Here is a 25,813-nt window from a genome sequence, read left to right on the forward strand (position 1 = left end):
TAAACTTAAAGTTTCACAAAGAAAAATAAAAGTGGGTTTCTTTTGATAAATCATATCTTTAAGGAATTGAAACGTCCCTGGGTTCCCAAGCCCATGGCAATTCCAGCTCAATATACTCATGATGATTGGCGAACCCGATCGAACGAGCCCGCCAATAAATCGTTTTTTGATTGAGCCCCATTCTCCTGGCCCAAAATCATGTTATTAATCTCCAAAGGCCCATTCGGCCCACTAAGAAGTTCTTGGCCCAACCTTTTCCTTTTAGTTTCAAGGAAAATCATTCCTTCCTCATCAATATCACAATCGGCTGCCACCTCATTAAATCCATTACTTCCTAATATATCTCCCCATCAATTACATCACTATTCACGGCATTAATTCCCATGAATCTTGCATGGCCACCAACCACATCCCTATTCCCATGCATCAATCTTTGACCCTCCATTTGTGGAATTTCTCTTTGCTGTTCACTCCGAAAATCATGGGCATTTAATCTCCTATCTCCTCTCGGCTGGAAAACCTCACCACCTTGCTGGACATGCCCCGACGTACCAGAACTCCCAACACCACCAGAGGCCGACGCACCAAAATTCCCAGCCCCTCCAGACGCCAATCGGAGCCACTTAGATCCCATAGCGTATTGTGTTCTCCGAGGGACCGCCTTCATGAACGAACCATATGGTTTGACAATAGAAGCAATAGGTTGGATAAATAACCTAGAGCAATATTGATCGGTGTGGCCTATAACTCCACAAATAAAACAAAAAGTCGGCACAAATTCATAACAAAAATTTATCCAAAACCACTCACCACCGGTTAGCTGCAACTTCATCCGCCGTTTTAATGGCTTCTCGATATCGATCCGAACCTGCACCCTGAGATATTCCCTCCAAACACCATTGAAGTTATTCTCATCGGTTTTAACAAAGCTTCCGATATAGTTCGCAGCGTCCGAAACCACCCTTTCCGTCTTAAAACCCGCCTGAATATCATGCAATTGAACCCATATTTCGAGGTGATGCAGCCGCAACGCCCTTGGAATGTCCCCAGTTTTCAATCTCTCAGAGATTAACGGAGCATTTTTGAACGTCCATGGACTACGATCAATGACCCGCTGAATATCTATCTCATGATAGAATTGAAAAATAAATCTATTTGCTCCCAAATCTTTCACATACATACCCATACCTGGCTTCCATAGAACCGCCATCAAGTTTTCCATCGCCATGAAGTCGATCGGAGAGTCCGTAAGAAATCGACCAACTATGCTCCACCGAGTATCGACCTCGGCATCATCAACCAACGGCCTATCGTATTGAACTGCTGGCTCCTCCTCCTCCTCGAGTGGGATGATCGACAAGCTACCACCAAGATCCTCAAAGCCATACTCTGCTGCCATCGTAAACGCCATCTCAACCAGTCCTCGCACCACCGTAAAAAACCAGACAAAACTCAACAAAACAAAACAAAATCAAAGAGACAACCTCACCATGTCAAAAGACAAGACTATATGGAATCCTAATTAATTATAGATAGAAAGACTTGATGGTTTATATTTAGAAGTGGTACTCAAATTCAAAGAGAGAAAACCAACTGCTTCAATTCGATTCAGAGTTGATAGGAAAATGTGTTAAAATACATTGAAAGGGTGTAACAGTAATTTTATGCCTATGCAATGTAGATCATCTATAAATGATCATTGATTATTGGGATTATAACAATGGATAATTTATAGTATATCTATATCGTGGAACATAAAGAGTGTTCTATATGACTGAGAGTGCAATTCCAAGTTCTATGCGTGGATGCAACAAGGAATTAATAAGTAAGTGAATTTACTTGGTAAATTCTTAGTCTGCTTATTGAAAGCTCGGTTATATAGGCCCATGGTCCCCATACTAGTTGAGACCATACTTCTTGTAAGACTCAGTTAATTGATTTTAATTAATCAATTATAATTCTAAAATTAGACTATGTCTAGTTTATGAATTTTCACTAAGCAAGGGAAAAATTGTGAAGAAAAGAGATTCTAGATTTTATTCATTAATTAAGAGACTTTATTAGTCTAATTAATAAATATATTAAATGACAATATTATTTAATAATTAATTTTTAGTTATTAAATAATTGGAATTGACATTTAACTAGTTAAATTGGAACATTAGCGTTTTCGAGAAAATGGGATGGGAAAATGACAAAATGGCAAAATTGCAAAGTGGGCCACACTTAGTGTAATTTACCATTTATTTTTTTTTTATTATTTTAATGCTAATTAATTCTAACTTAAACCTAGGTGGTTACCTATAAATAGATAGTGATGGCTTAAGAGAAAAGATTGATGATACATCACATTCGTTCTGTAAAATTTTAAGCCTTCTTTCTCTATAGGATGAAATTACCATTCCTTCTCTTTTCTTCTTCAAACTATTCAGCCTTGAGTGATAGAGTGAGTGCCCACACACATCAAGTGGCATCTCAATCATAGTGTGTAAGACTGTAAAGAATCCAATCAACAAGAAGGAGAATCGGTCTCAAGAACGAGAGAAAGAGATCCAAGTTCAGATCTTGATAATGCTCTGCTACAGAAAGGAAGCAAGGGCTAGAGATCTGAACGGAAGGAGTCATTATATTCCGCTGCACCCAATGTAAGGTTTTCTTAAACCCTTATGTGTTTATGTCATTGTGTTAGAATTCATATTAGGATGTTAATGAAACATACTTGTTAGTAAATCTAGATTCTGGTAAAATATTTCCAATAATTGCTTGCAAGAATAATATCATCAACATACACTAATAGAAATATGCAATTTCCATTGAAGTGTTTGATGAATAATGAGTGATCTGTTATAGAATGATGAAAACCTTCATCAACCAAAGCACTAGAAAACTCGGCAAATCATTGCCTACAAGCTTGCTTTAAACAATAAAGTGACTTCTGCAATTTGCAAACAAGATTGTGTGGTAGCTCCCCTTTTGGCTTATATCCTTGAGGTAAAGACATGTAAACATCTTCTTTTAAGTCTCCATGTAAGAAAGGATTGTTTACATCCAATTGATGTAGGTACCAACCTTTCATAGCAGCCAAAGCAAGAACTAATTTCACAGTAACCAACTTAGTTAATGGTGCAAATGTATCAGTATAGTCTATCCCCTCCTGTTGGTTGTACCCCTTGGCAACCAACCTAGCTTTAAATCATTCAACAATGCCATCAGCATTAAATTTTATCTTGTAAACCCACCTTGAGCCAATAACATGTTGATCTTCAGGTAAAGAAACAACAATCCAAGTGTTGTTTTCCTCAAGTGCATCAATTTCAAAATCCATGACATTATCCCATTCTAGAATGCCATGAGCTTGGCTGAAAAATTCAGGTTCAAAGTGACTTGAAATGGCCAAGGAAACTGCTCGAAAAGCTGGTGACAACCTGCTGTAATTGATAACTTGAGACAAAGGATAAGGAGTAATAAAAGAGCCATGAAAAGATAAAGCAGTAGGGTTAGTGGCCAAAAATCAATGATAATCATTTAGGTATGAAGGTTTTTTTATGTGTCTCCCTCACTTACTTTGATTAGAAGAGGGTACATATATAGAATCAAGGGTAGACATAGGTAAAACCTTATTGGATGGAGCAGATTGTGTTGTATGCAATGGTTCAGAATGCAATTGTGCAGTGCACAAGTGGTCTGTATGCAAGTGATCAGTATGCAATTGCTGGTAAGCAGGATCACCGTGAACATTAGAGAAATTCTTTCATATGGAGTAGCTATTACTCCTGTTTTAACAAAAGGAAAAATCTACTCGTAGAAGTAAACATCTCTTGAATTAAAGACATTGTTTGTGTTTAAGTCAAGAAACCTATATGCCTTCATGCCAGTAGGGTATTCAAGGAAGATTCATGGAGCTGATCTCAGAGTAAACTTAGACCTAGATTGACTTAAGGTTGAGGCATAAGCCAAACAACCAAAACCTTTCAAATGTTCATATGCAGGTGGCTTAGAATAGAGAATATGAAAATGAGACTTGTTCTTTCGATTGGATGTTGGTGTCCTATTAATAAGGTACGCGGCATTTGACACACACTCTCCCCAATAAACTAAAGGAACATAGGATTTAAAAAGAAGTGTTCTAGCCACATTGAGTAAATGTTGTTGTTTTCTCTCAATAATAGAACTTTGTTGATGTCTTTGGACACAGGAGTGATAATGTATAATCCCAAGTTCACTAAACAAGGTTTTGAACTGTAGCTCTTTTGCATTATCAGACCTTACCCCTTTGACAGTTTTGTTATATTGATTTTGAACTTGCCTTATGAATTGGGGAAGGACAATTTGGGCTTCAGACTAGTGTCTAATGAGATGTATCCAAGTGTATCTTGAACAATCATCTACAATAGTAATAAAATTCTTGAAACCCTCAGTATGGTATTAAAAGGCCCCCATATGTCAATATGGATAAGATCAAAGTAATTTTCATCAATATTATGATTAGATGCAAAAGGTAACTTCCTTTATTTAGCGTAGTGACAGATAGAGCAATAAAAAAGAGAATTAGAATTAGAATAAAAATTCAAGGCTTTATTCAAAGGATAACTAAGAATTTTACCAATGCTAGTGAAGTGTGATAACTAAGAATTCTCTCTCTCTCTCTCTCTCTCTCTCTCTCTCTCTCTCTCTCTCTCTCTCTCTCTCTCTCTCTCTCTCTCTCTCTCTCTCTCTCTCTCTCTCTCTCCATGTATCTCCTCCATCTTCGTTGCGTCTGTACGCGATCGATCCTCCGTCCTCCGTCGCGTTGCTTATCTCCTCTATCTTCTCAATGTATATATATTTACTTATTTCTATATTTATATATATTTATTATTTTTTGTTAAATCTAAATATATATAGGGTGACTACTCAATGCTTATATTGTTATTATAACCATCATGGTTATATTTTTCTTATCTGTAATAGCATGTTACCAATAGCTAAACATTCTTTTTTTAGAATTAATTAATTATAATTAACTATTTTCTTAAAATAATTAATTAAGTATTTATCAAAACCTCTTTTAGCAATTAATATTTATAAATAATTTTGTATATAGATTCCTACTATAATTATTTTAACAGTTAAACCATTTAATTATAACATTTACAATTAACTTTATTTTTTCACAAAAAAAATTAGTCTTTTTTTTAAACAAATTAAAATTCTCTTCTTGTACAATAAATTTTTAAATAATTAATTATTTTTAAATGATATTAAATTATTTTCTTACAACTAGAAGAACTAAATATGAGTTTTTCTATTCGAGTTTGAGGTTGTTTCGTTTTCTTGGAGAGCTCAGCTTTGTTTTTTGACTCTAGTTTGGTTTTTTGAGTAAATAACTCCTTATAAAAAAAAGGATGGAGGAGTTCATCCATTTTTTTTTAGAAAATACATTCAACCTATATATTTTACTTTTTACCTTTTAAATATTTAATTAAAAAAAACTAAATAATTAACTGTTGTAATTTTAATTAAAGTTATAGGTATAATAAAATTTTAATTATGAGATTATATATGTATAATTTTAAATTATAAAGAGTTTTGATATAAAAATTTTAATAATTTAAGGGCAAAAAAAGTGCTAAAAGGTCTTTATTTAATAATAAATTACCAAAAATCAATAATTATAATTAATTTAATTTTAAATTCTGATAAGAAAATAAAATATTAAGTAATTATTAGGTTATAAGTTAATTAATATTTATTTTTAAATTAATCATAACTATTCAATAGTAATGTAATGGCTAAAAAAAATGTAACCATGATGGTTACATATTTAATGTAATCATTCAAACCTTCTCCATGTATAAATATATTTAAATAGGATAAATACCATTTTGGACCCTCTGTTTTGTAAAAGTTACCAACTGGACCCTGTGTTTTGTTAAATGACAAAATGGACCCTGTATTTTCTAAAATAGTACAAATAGGACCCTAAATTGATTTTTTCTCAAAATAAAGTTTAATTATAATTCGATCTAAAAGTGCTATGACAAAACTGTTTACATTTTTTGTATCTATTCGTATTAAGCATTGTCTTCAAGTTGGTTGTATTAAAAAAAAAGTTGTCAAAAATTAAGCTCAGGGTCCTATTTTTACTATTTTAGAAAATGCAGGGTCCATTTTGTCATTCAACAAAAAACAGGGTCCAATCTGTAACTTTTGTAAAACACAGAGTCCAAAATGGTATTTACCCTATATATATTTATATACATATATTGTTTAGCTGAATATATATATTTAAATTTAATGTGTTTAATTTAAAATTAGTTGTGAATATATAAATTTAATGTGTAAATATTTGATGTGGTTTAAGAAAATTAATGTATATTAAAGTTAGTTATTATTGTAAAAAATATGACGAGTAAAAAATATTTAGAAAAATATGTTAAAATATAAAAGATTTAAGTTCAGGTAAAACGTTTATTTATTTTATTTGTTATTGTAAAAGTGAATTAGTTGTTTTAATTTAGTTTAGGTAAAATTAAAAATTATTATTAGTAAAATATATTATTGTATAAATTTAGGTAAATAAATATTTTATTATAAGTTTATGATTATTTTTAGGGAAAAAAGTTTATTATAAGTTTAATTTTAATTAATTTGATTTAATTATTTAATTAATTGTGTGTTGTTAATTATTTGTTGGTGTTTATCGGTGTTGATAGCATTTGAAAAATTTTGAGGTGCTATATTAGACTTGGTAATCTATTTATTTTTTCTTTCAATATTTAACAATATTAGAAAAAATTGAAGTGTTTCGCATGGTTAACTTCAATTATTTTTAGCTATTAGTGTGATGTTGTTTGAGTAAGCTTTCAATTTAATATTTTAAATATTTTATAGGTATCGGGTTCTTTATGTTGATTGAAGAGCGCACAAATAACTATCTTTATTGGAGAAAAATATAATCACTAAAACTTAAAAAATCTTTATTTAGTGGAGTTTGAATATCTTAGATATTCATCTGTAGTGAAGTAGGTTGTAATATCCCAGAAAATATAATTATATTTTAATTGGTCATATTTTATTAAATATGTGATTAAGTGGGCATTAGAGTAGGATTATAATCTTACATAAACTAATTATGAGTTGATTAGGTAAATATGAGTAAATAAAGCGTAATTTATTAATTACGGAGATTATGTTAAAATATGTGGGTATCGTAGATACCATAATTCGAATAATATATATATATTCGAGCCTAACAATTGTGGAACTTGACGGGAAGGTCAGCAATGTCATGACAATAAAAGATGAAATTGAATTGGATTTTATATCGGACTAGTTTAGAGTTTTGAGTTATCGGTTTAGTAGATAAGTTAGAAAAAAATACCAAAATACCCCTAGGGTTTGCATAAGGGGCAAAATGGACATTTTGAGGATAAATATGTACTTTTTTTGTCATATGTAGTTTGGTGGCTGATTATTACTAGGTTATTTAGTTAAAAAAATATATACAATAAACATAATAAACAAAATAGGAAAAGGTGGGAATTAGAAGGAAATAAAAGGATTATCACCTTAAGCTTATCCCTCATTTTCTTTTTCTCTTTCGTGGCCATGAATACCAGCAACAACAAGGGAATCTTTCTCATTAATTTGGCTGAATTAACAGGGTTTAGAGGTGGTGTAGTCTTGAGGTAAGATTTGGAGACTTTTATCTTTGAATTTCTTAAGTTTATAGAATGTATGGGTGATTTTCTTTGAGAATTCAAAGCTGTATATTTAACCTGAGTCTAGGGTTGTTTTAAGCTTTGATATTGAAGGATTATTTAGATTCTTTTAGCTTAGATTAATGGTTGTTCAGTTTGGGTTGGATTAGATGAAGTTTGAAAAGGTTTTAATTTACTTGAGAATGTAATTTTGAGCAAATGGATGAGTTGATGTTAATTGATGCTTGGATTATGTTGAGTATATATTTTTGGTTTAATCTAGAGCAATTAGGCAGGTGTGGTTGCATTTGTAGTTGTAGTTTGAGTTGAGTGAGTTAGAGTTTAAGAACTCAAAACTCTTTCAATAATGGTGAAGTTGTGATTGTAAGTTAATTGTTGGTTTTGAGTGTTGAGATATGTTGTATACATGTTATAGAGCTGTTCTGTGAAGTTTGGGAATAATTGTTTAGGTTTGGAGCAAGTTTTGGGACTTTGAAGATCTCAATTTTTTGAGTTTCTGGTGTGGTGAACCAGAATTCCGGATGGTCCAGAGCTGCACCAACCGGAATTTCGGATGGTCAATTTCAAGGAATCGCCAATTTTCGTATTTTAGCCATAACTTTTCACTCGGGTGTCCGTTTTAGACATTCTATATACCGTTTCGAAGCTTATGAAGAGCTATACAATATGAGACATAGAATAGAGCCAAAATATGTATTTTAATTTAGGGTTTTTTCACCATAAGTTTCGGTTAAAAACCCTAGGTTATTTTATGGGGGGTTTTGGACAGTATTTTGGAATAAACCCTTATTGAGTTACCTTTGCCGTGACATAGGACCTAAAATTTTCAAACATCGTTACACTCAGGTCGCCCCACATACTTGACTTTGGACTTGAGGTAAGAAATGTATTAAGCAATATTTATGGTTAATGATATAATTGTTACGGTCTCGATTATGATCGAGATCCCAATATGTATTTGTTGTGACTTGATAGTAATCGAGGTAATGGTGAGAAAAGATTATTGTCGTTTGTGAATTGTTTCTGAATAAGGGAAGAACACGGTTATCACTGTTGTTGTGAATGAATTAAGATACAGTTATTATCCTTATGAGTAATTACTCTTGAAACCGCAGATAGGTTTCTTACTTATCGTTTGCTTTACTGGGCAACAATAGTGACATACGAAGCTCGTGGATAACGAGTGGTGAGGATTGGTAACGGTCATTACCGTCATGAGTAATTATTCTTGAAACCGCGGATAGGTTTCTTACTTATCATTTGTTGTATTGGGCAACGATAGTGACATATGTAGCTCGTGGTTAACGAGTGGTAAGGGTACTTTATAAAGTACCAGGATTGTGTGATTACGATATTTTGAAATGAACTAAGCATGTTATTAGGTGATGAGTTGTAATCAATACATTTTGTTATAGTCTGACTGAATGAATATTTGATTAGTGTAATTATAAAGGTATTCACGGTAAGATGCTATGTTATCTTTATATTGTATAATATACGGTTAGTATAGACGTTAATACTATATATGCAGGCTGAGTAGATAATGAAAAACGAGTATGTATGCTATGATATGATAGGAATATTTGTGTTTTTATTGGTTTTGATTAATAGCTTTTCTTGTTGAGTCATTATGACTCACGGGTGCTTCATGGTGCAGGTAAAAGGTTAAAAGTTGTGTTCAACCATGAGCAAGAGGTCTTCCAACAGTGTACATATCAGCTGTGGTGTCTTGGCTTCCGGGAAGCGGGATCGACTTCTTTTCTTTTATGTTTGGAAACGTAACTTTATTTTTGGTAATAATGATTTTGAAATTTGTTATATAGAAATTTTATTAGCAGGGGATCCCCAAATTACGACAGTATTTTTAAAGAAAGTTTTTATTTTAATTTTAATTATAGATTTTAATTAAACCACACTTTTCCTAAACTAATAGGTTAGTGATAATAAGATTGTAAAAGTACACACGTGGCGTCCCTGAGATTCAGGGCGTCACATAGGTTTCAGCGATTAATTGTATAGCAATCGAATGGGTGGAATATGCATGTTAGATGAGTTTGAATACCTTAAATATTCAACCGTAGGTTTTGCGAATACATATGTATTGCGGTCCAATGGATGGATAATTTTTGTATGTTAATATTTTTTGTTATTTTGTATTATTTTATATGTTTTATCTATTATTTTTTTCATATTTAAAATTTTTGAGAACGTCTAATTACATCCGTTAGACTGCCAAAATTTTGGTAGAATTAGGATAAATTTCACTAAAAATGCATAAATTTCACTAAAAATTATATATGTGTGGTAATTAATTTAACTAACTATTTACTACACATATTCAAACAAACAACTAAATAATTTTTTTTAGAAGTTTTCGAATGGATATAGAAATTGGATGAGTACAAATAGATTATCAACGTAGTATAATCAAGGGGTTGACCATTTCTTGGACATTTGTCAGAAGTAAGCCAAATATGTGAGAACGTGAAGCAAATGGACATTACTAAGATAAAGGAGCCGATCAGACTTTGATGAACAACTTTAAGAACATAAATAATACAATTGAGATCGAACCTAACCATCTCAGAATTAAGATCTATAGACCTAAGATCAACCAATGATATTGACTTAGAAATATATAACAGTAAGTTTATGATAGCTTATCCAAGATCAATATCAGTCTAATCTAATATATACTTCATACATCTGATATTGGTATACTTTGCCAATGCCCTAGAAAGGACATAACACTTATCCAAGGTATAAGTATACTTTATGAACGATTACCATGTCAGTCTAAATCCAGTGTACTGAAAAATCATGGGAGTTAAACTTTTGAGCATATAATCATGATTATATTTCATTGTGTTGACAACAATATAATCATGAATAAGTATATGTTTTAGACTTAATAGAATTTATACATTAAACATATAATCATGAAATAAATCATGTGAACCATGCAACATAAAATAATTTCTGATCTTTTATTAATTATTAAATCTGATTATATCAAAATAGGTTTCATTTAAGGCACAAAATTCAACACCACTCTCCCCATACTTATTTCTCTTGTGCTCAGAAGGCCACTCCTTTCTCATTACTCATAAAGCTCAATAGTCTAACCCTCGTAAACATTCCCTTGGTATTGAAATTGCACGCACTACCCCAATAATTTCACACCTATTCTTCGCTGACGACAACCTACTCTTCAATGCAGCTCCCCAATCGCTACGACTACAATCAAGGATGTCCTACATGATTACAGCCTAGCTTCTGTCCAAATGGTCAATTAAAGAAAGTCTTCTCTCTGTTTCTCACCCAACACCAACGATCGAGGACATACAAAACCACATCACCTCTCTCCTTGGCATTCCAATTCAGGACTCAATTGAGAAATATCTAGGCTTGCCCTAAACCTTTGGTCGATCAAAAAAAGAGGCCTTCAATTACATTAAGGATCGGGTCTAGTCTGATTTGAACAAATGGAATTCAAAACACTTCTCCAAAGGGGGAAAAGAAGTTCTCTTGAAATTAGTAGTCCTAGCCATACCCTCTTATGCCATGGTTTGCTTCAAACTCCTAGCTTTCTTTCATTCCAAGCTTGAGTCTATGATGGATCGCTTTTAGTGGGGAGGAACTGAACATCATTGTAAAACCTATTGGAAAAAATGGTCCTCCCTTAGCTATTCCAAGTTCCATGGCGGTCTTAGTTTATGTTCAATGAAAGTTTTCAACCAGGCGATGTTGGCCAAATAAGCTTAGCGATCACTTCAGGCTCCTCATTCCCTAGTTGCAACCTTATTAAAATCTCGATATTTTCCCCACACAACCTTCCTAGAATTTGCTAAAGGTCATAGGCCTTCTCTTGTTTGGATTAATATCTCTTCGGGGAAGGAACTTCTCATGTCAGGTCTTTGAAAATCAGTGGGTGATTGTTCTACATTCTCAATCTTTAATTAATGACGCTTGAATCCCAGGATATGGCAAGTTGACCTACCTGAAACACATCTGAGATGGCAGTATGGTAGTACCAGACTTTATAACCCGTACTAAAGAATGGAACATTCCAAAAATCCATAATATCTTCCCTACTGACATCAACCAAGCCATTATCTGTTGGAAATATTTTACCAGGATCTAGATTTACTACCATGTATGTTTCATTAACATCCTAATATGAATTCTAAAATAATGAAATAAACACATATAAAATTTAGGAAACCTTGCATTGGGTGCAGCAAAATCTAATGACTCCTTCCGTTCAGATCTCTAGCCCTTGATTCCTTTCTGTAGCAGAGCATCACCAAGATCTGAACCTGGATCTCTTTCTCTCCTTCCTTGATGCTGATTTTCCTTCTTGTTGGTTGGATTCTTCACAATCTTCCACACTATGATTGAGATACAACTTGATGTGTGTGGGCACTCACTCATTCACTCAAGGTTCGAAAAATAGAAGAAGAAAAGAGAGGAAGAGGGTGGCGGCTATGTATAGAATAGGAGGCTCAACTTTCATCTGACAAAGTTCAGTGTGAATGTGAGCCATCACTATCTATTTATCGGTAACCACCTAGGTTTAGGTTAGATTTATTTGGCATTAAAATAATGAAAAAAAATAAATGGTAAATTTCATTAAGTGTGGCCGGCCATAGATAGGATAATGGGTCCCACATGCAATTTTGCCATTTTGTCATTTTTCCATCCTATTTTCTCAAAAATACCAATTTTCCAATTTAACCACTTAAATGCCAATTCTAATTATTTAATAACTAAAAAAATAATTATTAAATAATATTGTCATTTAATGTATTTATTAATTAGACATATAAAGTCTCTTAATTAACAAATAAAACCTAGAATCTGTTTTCTTCACAATTTTGCCCTTGCTTAGTGAAAATTCATAAACTAGACATAGTCTAACTTTAGAATTATAATTGATTAATTAAAATAAATTAACTGAGTCTTACAAGCAGTATGGTCTCAACTAGTATGGGGACCATGGGCCTATATAACCGAGCTTCCAATAAGCCAAACTGAATTTACCAAGTAAATTCCCTAACTTATTAGTTCCTTATTGAATCCACTCCTAGATCTTGTAATTGCACTCTTAGTCATAAAGAACGCTCTATATGTTCCACGATATAGATACGCTATTAGTTATCTATTGTTATAATCCAAATTTGATCAATGATCCTCTAATAGATGATCTGCATGTATAGGGACTAAATTACCGTTACACCCTTCAATGTATTTTTATCCTTAAAACACTTAGCTCCGTATAAATGATATTTCAGCGAAGTGAAATGAGATCTCAACCATTTATCTCTATTTAGCCAAGATCGAAGGATATCATCGTTTCACTTTTAAATTCCTATAGAAGTTATAGATTCCATATCTATGTTAGCGCTCCCACTCAATTATACTATCATGTTCACCCTGACCCAAAAGTAGGCTTAACTAACAAATCAAAGAACATGTATAATACTCTTGAGATCGAACCTAACCATATCAGGATTAAGATCATTTGATCTAGGATCAACAGGTGATATTGAATTGAATAGATATTACGGTAAATTTTAACATATCTAATCAAAGTTCAATATCGGTCCCTTCCGATGTATACTCCATACATCCGATACTGGTTAACTTTGCAAATACCCTAAAAAGGACATAACACTTATCCAAGGTGTAAGAATTAATACCTATCGCTGATTATCATGCCAGTCTAAATCCAGTGAACTGACAAGTCAGGGAATAAATTTTTGAACATATAATCAAGATTATATTCCATTGTGCTGACAACACTATAATCATTAACAAATACATATGTTCTGGACTTAATAGAATTTATACATTATATATATAATCATGAAATAAATCATGTGAACCATGCAACATAAAATGTTATTTCTGATCTTTATTAACTAGTAAATCTAATTATATTGAAATGGGTTTTATTTAGGGCACAAAACCCAACATTATCACCATCCCGCTAACCACCTTCCCTACATCTGACACCCATTACTAGTCCCTTACCCCACACAGAGCTTACACTATTAACTCGGGTATCACAAAGCACACAACTTAATCCACAAACTTGACCCGACACCCTTGAACATGATAGCAACCCAAAAATAGTGGAAGATGATGTGGACTCAACAACTTCTCCTAAAATCTAACACTTTCTTTGGCAATCTTACAATGATATTCTTACAACTAGCCATATAATTTGCACAAAAGGAAGTCTTTGTCTTCACCAAGCTGTTGTCATTACAACCGCTAGTATGAGACCCAAGTACGTGCTCTTTAATTTTCAGTTGTTCAACTATCCAGTAGGTATGCAAATTAACAAAATTTTCTACATTTATACCTAATCATGCCTCTCTAACTTGTGTGGACTTACTTCACTTGGCTTCTAGCACCTTCACAACTAGCCCGTTCTAATTTTTTGCTTGCTTGGTTTGGAAAATATAGCATTATAGGAACAAACATCTACATCACCACTCCATTCTCGTGCCCGTCAAAATAATTCAGTGGACTGAAGACTACTTGGCATTACTAAAATATCAACAACCCTCGTAAAGTTGTGTTTCATACTTCACCACGGGAGCCATCATACCATGAGATAGCGACATCGTCCCTATCAACTAAAGCTTACTATGGACACTGCTCAAGATGAACAAAATTACAAAATAGGTTTCAGTATGGCTTCAAAACAACCACAGCGAAGTACTTTTGACTATGGCAACACCATGGTGGGGTCTCCACTCACCTTTGATAATGGAAGCCCACACACTCCAGCATGCTCTTCCTTGGTGTAGAAACCATTCCATTCAGCCAGATTCTATTGAATCGACTATAAAATCCTTGTTCACTATATTTGTAACAATGCTTCTCATAATCTCCATTTGAAATTGTTTGCAACGGAGATTCAAAGCTTACTATCTTTTCTCTCTAAAGCTACTGTCACCTATATTCCTTGAGGGGCTAATGAAGTCGCTCATCGTATAGCTATAAGTATGCTTTAGACTTAGATCATGAAGCTTTGTGGAAAGGAACTAGATTTCCTCTTTAGTTTTGTATCCTAAACTTTGATTTCTTATTTTAATGGATACAATTTATTAAAAAAAAAATAATTTGGACTCTTTACTTTTCAAAAGAATATTCTGAGTTCTATTTTCATTAAATTAAAATTTAATAATAATTTGGCTTAGAGATACTATGATTAGAATAGTTACAATTTTTGTATCTATTCGAGTTAAAAATTGACTTTAGATTGATTACATTAAAAAAAATTAACAAAAAATGAGTTCAAGGTGTTTTTTGTACTATTTTTAAAAAATAGAGGGTGTAATTTTTCATTTAAATGAAGAATATGAAGGGTAAATTTCTCAAAAATAGAATCTAAAATAATATTAACCCAAAAATAAGAAAAATAAAATAAAAATGATAATAGGTTAAATAATACTCATTGAATACACTCACTACACCAAAATATAGAATTGGTGACATTTGGATTGGTAACATTTGTAAAAAATGTCATAATAATATCATTTAAGTAACATTTGATAGGAAATGTCACTTTAAAGAGAAGACTTGACATTTTAATTAATAACATTTTATTAAAATGTAACTATCTATATACTTTAGTGACATTTGATTAAAAATGCCATTAGTTTTTTCATATTTAACTTTAGTAACATTTAAAAAATATCACTAAAATATATTAATACTAACATTTGTAAAAAGGACACAAAATATTAAATTTAATGACATTTTAAAATGTCACTTAAAATAAAAAAAAAAAATAGTTACTGAAAATATTTAGTAGCAATTTTAATTTGTCAATAATAATTGTAAATAATAAATTAAAATTTAAACTGCTAACAAAAAAGTATATTAAAAAAACCCACGTATGCTCTCATATCCCTTGATTTTCTCTCCTACATCTCACAACTACTCACCACTATACTCATATAGTCATATTACTCACCACACTCATTCAATTATCCTCAAAATATTCATTAAAATATTGTAACCATTTCAGGCCAAGGTCCAAAAAAAAAAAAGCCATTAATTCCAAGCCAGCCACCATTGTTTCCAGAGTTTAAAATATAAAACCAATCCCATTGCTTTCAAATTTCTCTTATTGTCCAAAGGTCTTTTTACTATATCTTCATCTCTTCTTTCATGATCTTCACAAATAAAGTAAGTTATGCAATTTAATTCTTCATATAACTATTATTTATGTAATGCTTTTTCATATGTAATGCCTTTTCATTGTTTTCCGTTTTTTTACCTATAGAAATCATAATTATTCATTTCTTATGAGATTACAAGGAAGGTGTTTTTTTAGTTAGATATTGTGATGAAAGAAAACACAATGTATGTATGTTATTTGTCTTTTAACAAGTTTCATCTTCCTTAATTGTTTATTCACCAATATTTTACTAATTCAATTCGTATTATACTTTGCGTTTTACAGGTAGAAGTATAAGAAGAGTCAGAGAAAATGAACAACAAAGACTAAGACATATAATCATTACAGCAAATTAATTCATAAAAACAAAAATTAAATCTTAACAATTTGAACTTGTGTATGTAAAGCTGTAAATTATATATTTCTTTTTGGTTGGTGTTTGTTTCCATTTCCTTGTAATAAAAGTTTCACCATATGTTGTTTATAAATAATACTGTTGTAATTTTATTGTTGTTTAAGAAATATTTAGACTTTATTTTGAGACATGCTTGTATAATTTATAGTATTTATTATAATTTCTTTTTTGTTATTATAATATATTTATTTATAATAAGTTAAATTGGTATTAATATTAATAAAATCATAACATTTTAAATAGTATACGATTAATAACAAAATTAATAATGTGTATATATTTTTTAAAAATAATAATTTAATGATATTTTTATAAATGCGAGTACTATAATTGTGTCACAATTTTAAAATGACATTAAAATTATTTTTAAAATAAAAAAAATTATAATTTAATAACATTTTTATAAATGTTAGTAATATAATTTAGTAACAATTTTAAAATGTCACTAAAATTATTTTAAATATAACAAATAAATATATTAAATATTTACTAGTGACATTTTCAATTGTCACTAAAGTGAACTATTTAGTGACACTTTACTTTACCTCACATGAGCATATCTTACATTTCTTACAATTGTTACAAAAGCTATAAATGTTACTAAAATTGTATAATTGTGACATTTTTAAGTGTTATTAAATGTTGTTTTTGGTGTAGTGACTATAGGATCCGTTTGGTACGCATGACTAGACTGACACTACCAAAAATTTTACTTTTAGTCACAACAAAACTTGTGACTAAAAGTAAAAAATTGTGATTAATTATAAATTATTATTCTTATGTTGTGACTAAAAGGTCCGTGGCTAAATGTATTAGTGACAAAAATTACAAATTTTTGTGACTAAATGTATTTTTAGTCACAATACTTGTTATAACTAAAATTAAATTAGTGGCAACTTCTAACTAAATAAATACTATATTTTAGTCACAAGTAACATTTTGTTGTGACTAAAAGTCACATTTAGTCACGAAAAATATTATAATGTGACTACAAAGTTGTCACTAAAAGTATTTGTAGTGTGGATTAGACTGGAAATGATTGGGCTGGATTAGACGAGATTGGATTATGTTAAAAGTAATCCTGTGTTTGGGTTAAAAATAGACTGGACTATTTTATTTATTTTCTATAAAAAAAAAAACTTAAATTAAAATAAAAATAAATAATAAATAATTAAAATATATAGTACTTGTACCTATAATTTGAAATAGTACATAAATTATTTAGTATGGTGAGCCTCAATTAAATCAACAAATTTTGTTACTATGACCAAAATGCTGTCATATAAATTTCAAATTCAAATTATAATATTATAATTTATTGTTGATATGCTGATAGTTGTTTAATTGTGTTGCCCAAATTTATTCGGAAATTGGTGATGATTAATAGTCCTACCTACCTACTCAGGCTAGACACAGTGCCGGACGTCGGGTTTTTCACACGAATGGCTGCATAACATGCAATGCATATCACTCTATTATAATTTGAGGTAATTAATATTATTCTGATATCTTTCAACTAATAAAATGTAAAAATTAATCTATTTGGAAACGTATTGATTGTTTTACACAGGGTCGTTGGATGTTAGATGTCACAATTATCATAAATAAATAAAATTAGATACACATATATTTATTATGTACGTACATATATATATAATATTGGAAATCATAATTACTTGTACTATAAGATCCCAACGAAACGAAGATGCATATCTAACAACTAAATTACATCGCCATACATACATATATATTTACTTACTCAATGTAGTTGGATCCATATATAACAACAATAACGTGCATACATATATAATTATTCTCATCAGAAAACCGATCAAACATATAATTGATACACATAGACGTCATAACTTGATTTTTCTGATCTAATTTCTCATGCTTAATTTTGCAGTACTACTACCACCACTTCATTCATGGTAATTAATTTGATCATTATCTTCCTATTTTACACATTAATTCTCTAATGACATACATATAATATAATGACATGATCATAATTAAATATTTATTAATAGTTAATTGAGGAGGCTTAAAGTGTTCAAAGACTTAACGGAAGCGACTTTGGACGGCGCCGGAGAACCGTTGTGGTGGCTGACGGAAGGGAGTGAGTGGACATACTTGCAATTAGGGCATGAAGGAGAAGACTTAGAGAGTATAACAAGAAGATGACAATTGAGACAAGCCAAAGCAACCATGTTGTTGTTGTTGTTGTTGTTAGTGCTCCCACCCACAGAGGAACTTTGTCTCTTCATGAACATCTGATCAGAGAACCCATTTAACGTCCTGTTATGATGATGATGATCCTGATCAGAGAGAGATGACATGTTGAGCTCTAGGTCTAGCGCCGCGGCTGCCGCTTGTTCCATCGGAATCGGCCAGTTCCAGCTCTTTCTCAGCGTTTTTCTGTTCAAGTAATACATTTTTCCCGACTGCCAAACACCCCCACAAAAAAAATATATATTAATTAATTGTATTTTTCTATATAAAGAAAAAAAGAAAATGATAGCGTGAGAGTTTTAATTACTTCGAGATCGAGACACTGCTCCCAATCCAAAGGTAGAGGATCTTTCAGTTGAAGATCAACGCTGAGTGGTTGTTGATGATGATGATGATCAATATTATTATTAGTAGTATTCATGAGAAAATGATGATGATCTTGAAAGAGCTTCCTTTTTCTTGAAGCGCTGCTATGATCTGATTCCAACGACAAACCAATATTGTTGTTGCCGTTTTTATGAACAAAAGCCTGCGTTGGAGCCAACGACAACTCTGGAAATTCCATCCACCTATCTATGTATATAGTTATGTTTACAAACTCGTAAAACTATATAATATAAATATTGATATTAATTGAAATGAATGTAGGACTTGGCTGGGGTTGAGGTTGAGATTGTATTATGTAGTAGAGAAAATCTCGAGCTAGGTAGTGTTGGGAAATGAAATAGAGAGAATTATAGTAGAAGGAGGAGGAGGAGGAGTAATATTAGTTTGAAGGTACTTATGAAGGTTCTTTAATTGGGTTGATCGAAGGCATTTAAATGGAGGAGCAGTAGCTAGGCCAAGCATTTAAGGTGAGAAGTAGATATCACTTTAATGCCTCCCAAATCCTCCTACTTCTCCTTTCTTCATACACGCATTTAAGACCAATCTCTACACATGACCAACCTCAGTATCGATTCCACCCTCCAACTCCATCACAATACAAATTACTAATTATTGTTCTTGTTGTTGTTGTTGCCTTCCTAGCTACTTAATTAATTCAATTCTCCTAAAATTCTGTACTTTAATTAATATTTTCCATTTAATTATCAGTTTCCACAAATAATTGACTAATTAATTTATCAAATATAACATATATATTTTTCTATTTTCAGTAATATTATTTCTTTCGATTTATTGCTAATAACTATGTAAGGTGTGACATTTATGTTATTTGACGGGATTTATTTATATATATTTTTTGAATAATATATATATAATATATATCTGGGTGAACAACAAAAAAAATTACTATATTTAATTAGTAACAACATTTTAGTAAAAATATAAATTTAATCTGACTAAATGTGAGTAACAACAAGTTGCTTGTGACTAGAATATAATATTCAGATATAAGTTTTTATTAATTTAATTTTAGTCATAACAGATATTGTGACTAAAAATATATTTAGTCACAAAAAATTGTAATTTTTTTTACTAATATTTTTAAGCACGGACATTTTAACAACAACATAAGAATAATGATTTATAATTAATTAATCACAACATTTTTAGTTTTAGTCACAAGTTTTCTTATGACTAAAAGTAAGACTTTTGTAGTGAATGGGTATGTTATTTAAAAAATTTGAATTTTTACGCTTAATTTTTAAATAAAATTTAAAAAAATATATATTTTTATATTACATGGGTTGAGTTATTCGATTGGTTGAGCAAAATAAAAAAGAATGTTATTGAGAAAAAAAAAAGATAAAACAAAAAGTTAATTAAGTTTAATTTAGATATTTTTTTATATAAATATATTTTTGATTTAGTGTAAAAAAAATAATTTTTGATATTTTTTAATTAAGTATCTAAATTATACATAAATATATTTTTTAATTTGTTGTTGGATGAAAATCTAATAGCTAGTTTAACATTTTTAATATATAAATTGGTAAAATCCTTTTATTCTGTATATATTAAATGTGCAAAACTTCAAGATGGAGAAATTCTACCATTATTATTTATTAATATATAAATATATATTTCTGTAGTTTTAATAATTATTACAAAAAATTTTACTTTTGTCACAACAAAATTTATGATTAAAAGTGAAAAAGTTGTGGCTAATTATAAATTATTATTCTTATGTTGTGACTAAAAGGTCCGTGACAAAAAGTATTAGTCACAAAAATTACAATTTATTGTGACTAAATGTATTTTTAGTCACAATACATGTTGTGATTAAAACTAAATTAGCGACAACTTGTATCTAAAAACTATGTATAGTCACAAGTAATATTTTGTTGTGACTAAAAGTCACATTTAGTCACAAAAAAATTATATTGTGACTAAAAAATTATCACTAAAGGTAGCAGTTTTTTGTAGTGATTTATAATATAGAACGTTGTTAATTTGTATTAGTAACTTACGATTTACCATATCACAACAAAATATACTATACAATTTTACCTCAAATACATGCATAAAACAGTAGACAATATGTATACATATAAATATTTAGGGCTCCTAGCTAATTAATACTAATTATGTTAATTTAACATGCAGTAACATTTCGATGTCATTATTTATATATATATATGCTCAGCTCTTGAGATCGATCTTGAGAGCTATTTTTATATATATGATGATAATATTATTTATATATAATATGTACGTACTTGTATAGTACCATGCACGCATTATTCAGTTCTCTTACTTCGCTTGAGAAACTTGCACGTATAAATTATACGTATAGAGAGAACCTATATTATATATATGTGTCCCTTTCTCTGGATATACTGAGACAACTCGCATCCGTTTTTTATAAATTATTGACCACCAAACGTACGTGTTATAGCATTGTAACAATTTGAGTGAGCCATAAAATTTATTAATTTTACTAACTAAAAAAAATAGTTCGAGAGCATATTAGTTATATATATGTTTATTTATATTGATATATATATATTTATATGTTTGGTTTCACGTTCATTTGCTTAACTTTCCCCTACGATTTTCATAGTAGAGCAAGCTTCTCAACGGATCGATTATAATTGATTCATACAGTTTCATATAAGTAAGTATGGAAATTTAGATGATATATTAACTTTTGTTATTTTTTTACAAAAATACTGTTAGGTGGTATTTTTTACTTTTTTATTGTGTTTTTTATAAGTTTTATACTGTAGTATACTGTGTTATGTTTTTTACTGGTGTTCTACTAGTATTTTTTAGTTGTTCTATTATTATTTTCAATTGTTCTGTTTTGTGTTTTACTGGTGTTTTATAAAAACACAATATTTTTAAAAACTAAGAGTATCTTTGTAAAAGTTAATTCAAATTTTATACAAAATATATATTTACGTGATATTATTATAATTAGAATTAAGAACAATATGAATTTACTTCATGGGCTAGATATACTTAAAACAAATTTACGGAAATTGCTTGCCTAACAACCAAACATACTGTTATTGTTTGAATATATTGATCTATGATTGTCGTCACATATTGATCATCTTTATTGTTTTTATTCTCATATTCAAATCAACCTATTAAATATTAACTAATTAGCCCTATATATCAATGTCATCAAAAGAATAATGCAAAAATACTAAGTCAATTTTGTCTTCTTCTACTTTTTATTTTATTTAATTTACTTTTGTTTAGCTCAATTTCATTTTTTTATATATCTCTCACATTTTTTCCCTTAAAAATTTTCTTTAAGTAGATTTTGTCCTTTTTATGTATTTGTTTTTTTTTTTTTTTTACATTTATTATTACAATAGTTTAATTTATTTTAAAAAGATAATACTTAAGGTCTAGTCGTATTGAGTCCTTTTAATAAATGAAAAATAATTACACAAAGAGGAAATTACACTTAGTATGAGATTTTAAAAGTTCTTATGATAAATATAGCACATTTAAGTTTGGCAAATTTATATGGTATTTTTTTGCTTTTAGGTTTTTTTAAGTATTTGATATACCATATATATGTAATTAGGTTTCTAAATCCCATATTTAATATTTTTATTTGTTTAGGAAGTTTTATTTGTCATTAATGCCGAAAAAGTCGCTGGAGTTTGCTGCTGGTGCCGGAAAAGTCGCTGGAGTAGCAGTCGGTGCCGGAATAGTCGCCGGAGCAGCGGTCGGTGCCGGAAAAGTCGTCGGAGTTGCTGCCGGTGCCGGAAAATTCGTCGAAATTGGCATTGTCGCCGGAAAAATCACTGAAAAATCACCAAGAAACCGGTTTCTTGAAGTCTAAGAAACTGGTTTCTTGGTGATTTTTCCGTTAACAATGCCGATTCTGACGCAAGCAGTTACTACGACGACTTTTTCGGCACCGACAGTAAACTTCAGAAAATTCATCAGAATTGGCATAGTCGCTGGAAAAATTACCAAGAAACTGGTTTCTGATTTCTTGATGAAGAAACTAGTTTTTTGGTAATTTTTCCGGTAATTTTTCTCACGACAATGGCAATTCTGACGAATTTTCTAGCGTTGGTAGCAACTCTGACGGCTATACACCGGCAGCTACTCCGGTGACTTTTTCAGTACCGATAGTAAACTCTGGGAAATTCATCAGAATTGGCATTGTCGCCAGAAAAATTATCGGAAAAATCACCAAGAAAATAGTTTTTTTTCTTCATCAAGAAACCAATTTCTTGATGAAGAAACCAGTTTCTTGGTAATTTTTTTTGTATTTTTTTCTCTATTTGGTTGATTGATGAAACTAGTTTTAATTATTTTCAGTGTATATCATTTTTATTTTGTTTTCATAATCTTTATTATTGTTGTGTAATAAAATTAGCTCCTTGAAGAAGAAACCACTTTCTTGGTGAAGAAACCACTTTTGTGATGGAAAAACCACTATCTTGGTGATTTTTCTAATAATTTTGTTGGCGACAATGCCAATTCTGACGACTTTTTTTACGCCGGCAATAACTCCGGTGATTTTTCCAACACCAGGAACTACTCCGATAACTTTTTCGGCACCAACATCAAACTCCAGAATAGTCACCGGTAAAATTACCGGAAAAACCACTAAGAAACCGGTTTCTTCATCAAGATGCCAGTTTCTTGGTGATTTTTCCAGCGACAATGCTGATTCTGACGATTTTTTCGGCGCCGGCAACAACTCCGGTGACTTTTCCGGCACCTGCGGCTACTCCGATGACTTTTTCGGTACCGACAGTAAACTCCGGTGACTTTTCCAGCACGAGTGACAACTTCGGCAATCACTATAGTTTTATTTTTTAAAAATATAAATATGAAGGGAATTTTAATATTTTTTATGGTAATTTCATTAAGTTTTTATTTTTTATGAATTTTAAATTCAGATTTCTTTTTAATGTTTTCTATGGTTTTTTTAGGTAAAAAATCATATTTGTAGTTTGATTGGTTAGAAAATGCCATATTTAGTGGCATTTACTTTTTATGCCATATTTATCATAACCTTAATAATTTTTCCCATATTTTTGAAAATAGCCCTTACAGAAAACACAATGTATTGTAAAAATTTTATATTTTTATGTTTGATTTTTTACTTTTTACATAAAGTATTCTATAAAAACAATATGAAAATAAAAAAAAAAAATTAAATAAAAGTAACAGATTAATAACATTTAAACAACAACAAAAAAATAACTTACAAACAATAAAAATCCAATTGCTTTAAAAAAAGAAAAAATCAATAACAAATTAACAAAAGTGCAGCGTAAAAATACATCAAAAGACCGTATTTTTTATAAATAAAATCATAAAAATGTCTAAAATTCGTATAACTGTATCTTTGTGTATTTTTTTTTTTTTTTTGTGTTTGTGGAATAATCACAAAAAATAAAGTTAAGAAAATATTTTCGGGCTATTTGTTTTCTCAAAAAAAAAATATTTTCAATAAAAAAATATGTAGGTCGTTTATTAATTTAGATCATTATTGTATTGATTTTATAAAGATGAAATAACATTTTAGTTTTTGAAATAATAAATATCTTTAAGGCCAATTTATGATTTATATTTAAGAAATTAAATAGTAGACTATTGTAATTTTTGTACCAATGTTGATTACGACTTTCCCTCTTTTGAGCTCTTTTAGCGTTATGATTTCAGATGAGCTCTGAGGCATGGCAGGTCGCGGTTGGCTACACAAAGTGTAATGCCCTAACGATTAGGCACGCTATAAAAACTAATATTAAAACCTTAATCTCGCTAAATTGAGATTACTAGAAAGATAAGAGCGAAAAAATTTAAACTTAATTGTAATGCAATGAAAACTTGTAATAATTTTAAACTTTACAAACAACCAAAAGATAACATGTTTTGGGATCCCACAAAACTTTTCACAAAATATTACAAGTTGGTTCATATGCCTGCCTAAGCGGAAAAATCCGAGATTACATAATACAATCACTGGTAGACCCAACCCGCTTGGTCCAGTGTGGCCCGAACATGTACAAACACCGCCAAGCTCTCGAACTCATGGCTGATTACAGACAGATTTACCCTTTCCTGCACAGTAGAGCACCTGTGAGCTAAGCTCAGTAAAACAGTATAAGTATCAATAAACGCAATAAACATTTTGCATACATAACAATGCCATTATACTTATTGTCTATTTGACATAGACCTGTGTGTTACGCTCACACACCTATTTATGTCTATGTGGCATAGACACACGTGTTACGCTCACACGTCTAATTATAATAAGGCCTTAGAACGGTTCATCTCGATTCTAATCATCGAGTCAAACCAAATTATACCTTGAATGCATAATTCTTTACATCAATATATGTAAAATATGGCATAGCATTTAAAATCATATAATCACTAGGGTAATAACCCTAGGACATATAACCGCTCAGTTTAACGTAATAACCCTAATCCTAGCTCTCAATTAATCACAATTATAATATCCATCATGATCGCTACCGCGCTTAACTCTACGTGCTAACTACTATCTTACCTGATGTCCCGTATACGTGGAGATTCCAAATCCCCAGGTGCTCCTTACCAAGTGTCGGTAATCCTAGTAACAATTTTTGAGATTCACAATTAGGGTTAGTCTTTAAATGCACTTTCACATATTTATAATATTGGCATTCAAATATAGATAAACATACAGAGCTTGGAACGAGCTTTCCAACGATATTTGGAACATCCAAAACGGTGTTCGGATAAAAAAGTAACGCATAAAATAAGATCAACATTCAACCTGCCTAGAAATCACCAGGCGGGCCACGGCACATCCCAAGCGAGCCGCGGCACCTGGGTTGAAAAACC

The 25,813-nt window shown here is 30.8% G+C and overlaps 2 protein-coding genes across 2 annotated transcripts; both read right to left on the reverse strand.

The window, feature by feature from the left end:
- Positions 1–334: 334 nt before the first annotated feature.
- On the reverse strand, positions 335–1,399 carry LOC133031289 (uncharacterized). The gene has a single exon (XM_061104768.1). The coding sequence runs from the start codon at positions 1,397–1,399 to the stop codon at positions 335–337; it is 1,065 nt and encodes a 354-aa protein (XP_060960751.1).
- Positions 1,400–18,068: 16,669 nt separating this feature from the next.
- LOC115722058 (protein CURLY FLAG LEAF 1) lies at positions 18,069–19,474 on the reverse strand. Its single transcript, XM_030651174.2, has 2 exons — positions 18,858–19,474; positions 18,069–18,762 (listed from the first exon to the last, which is right to left on the reverse strand). The coding sequence occupies exons 1-2, from the start codon at positions 19,113–19,115 to the stop codon at positions 18,349–18,351; spliced, it is 672 nt and encodes a 223-aa protein (XP_030507034.2). The 5' UTR covers positions 19,116–19,474; the 3' UTR covers positions 18,069–18,348.
- Positions 19,475–25,813: the final 6,339 nt, after the last annotated feature.

This window comes from Cannabis sativa, chromosome 9, assembly GCF_029168945.1.
Source record: "Cannabis sativa cultivar Pink pepper isolate KNU-18-1 chromosome 9, ASM2916894v1, whole genome shotgun sequence".
Lineage (NCBI taxonomy): Eukaryota > Viridiplantae > Streptophyta > Magnoliopsida > Rosales > Cannabaceae > Cannabis > Cannabis sativa.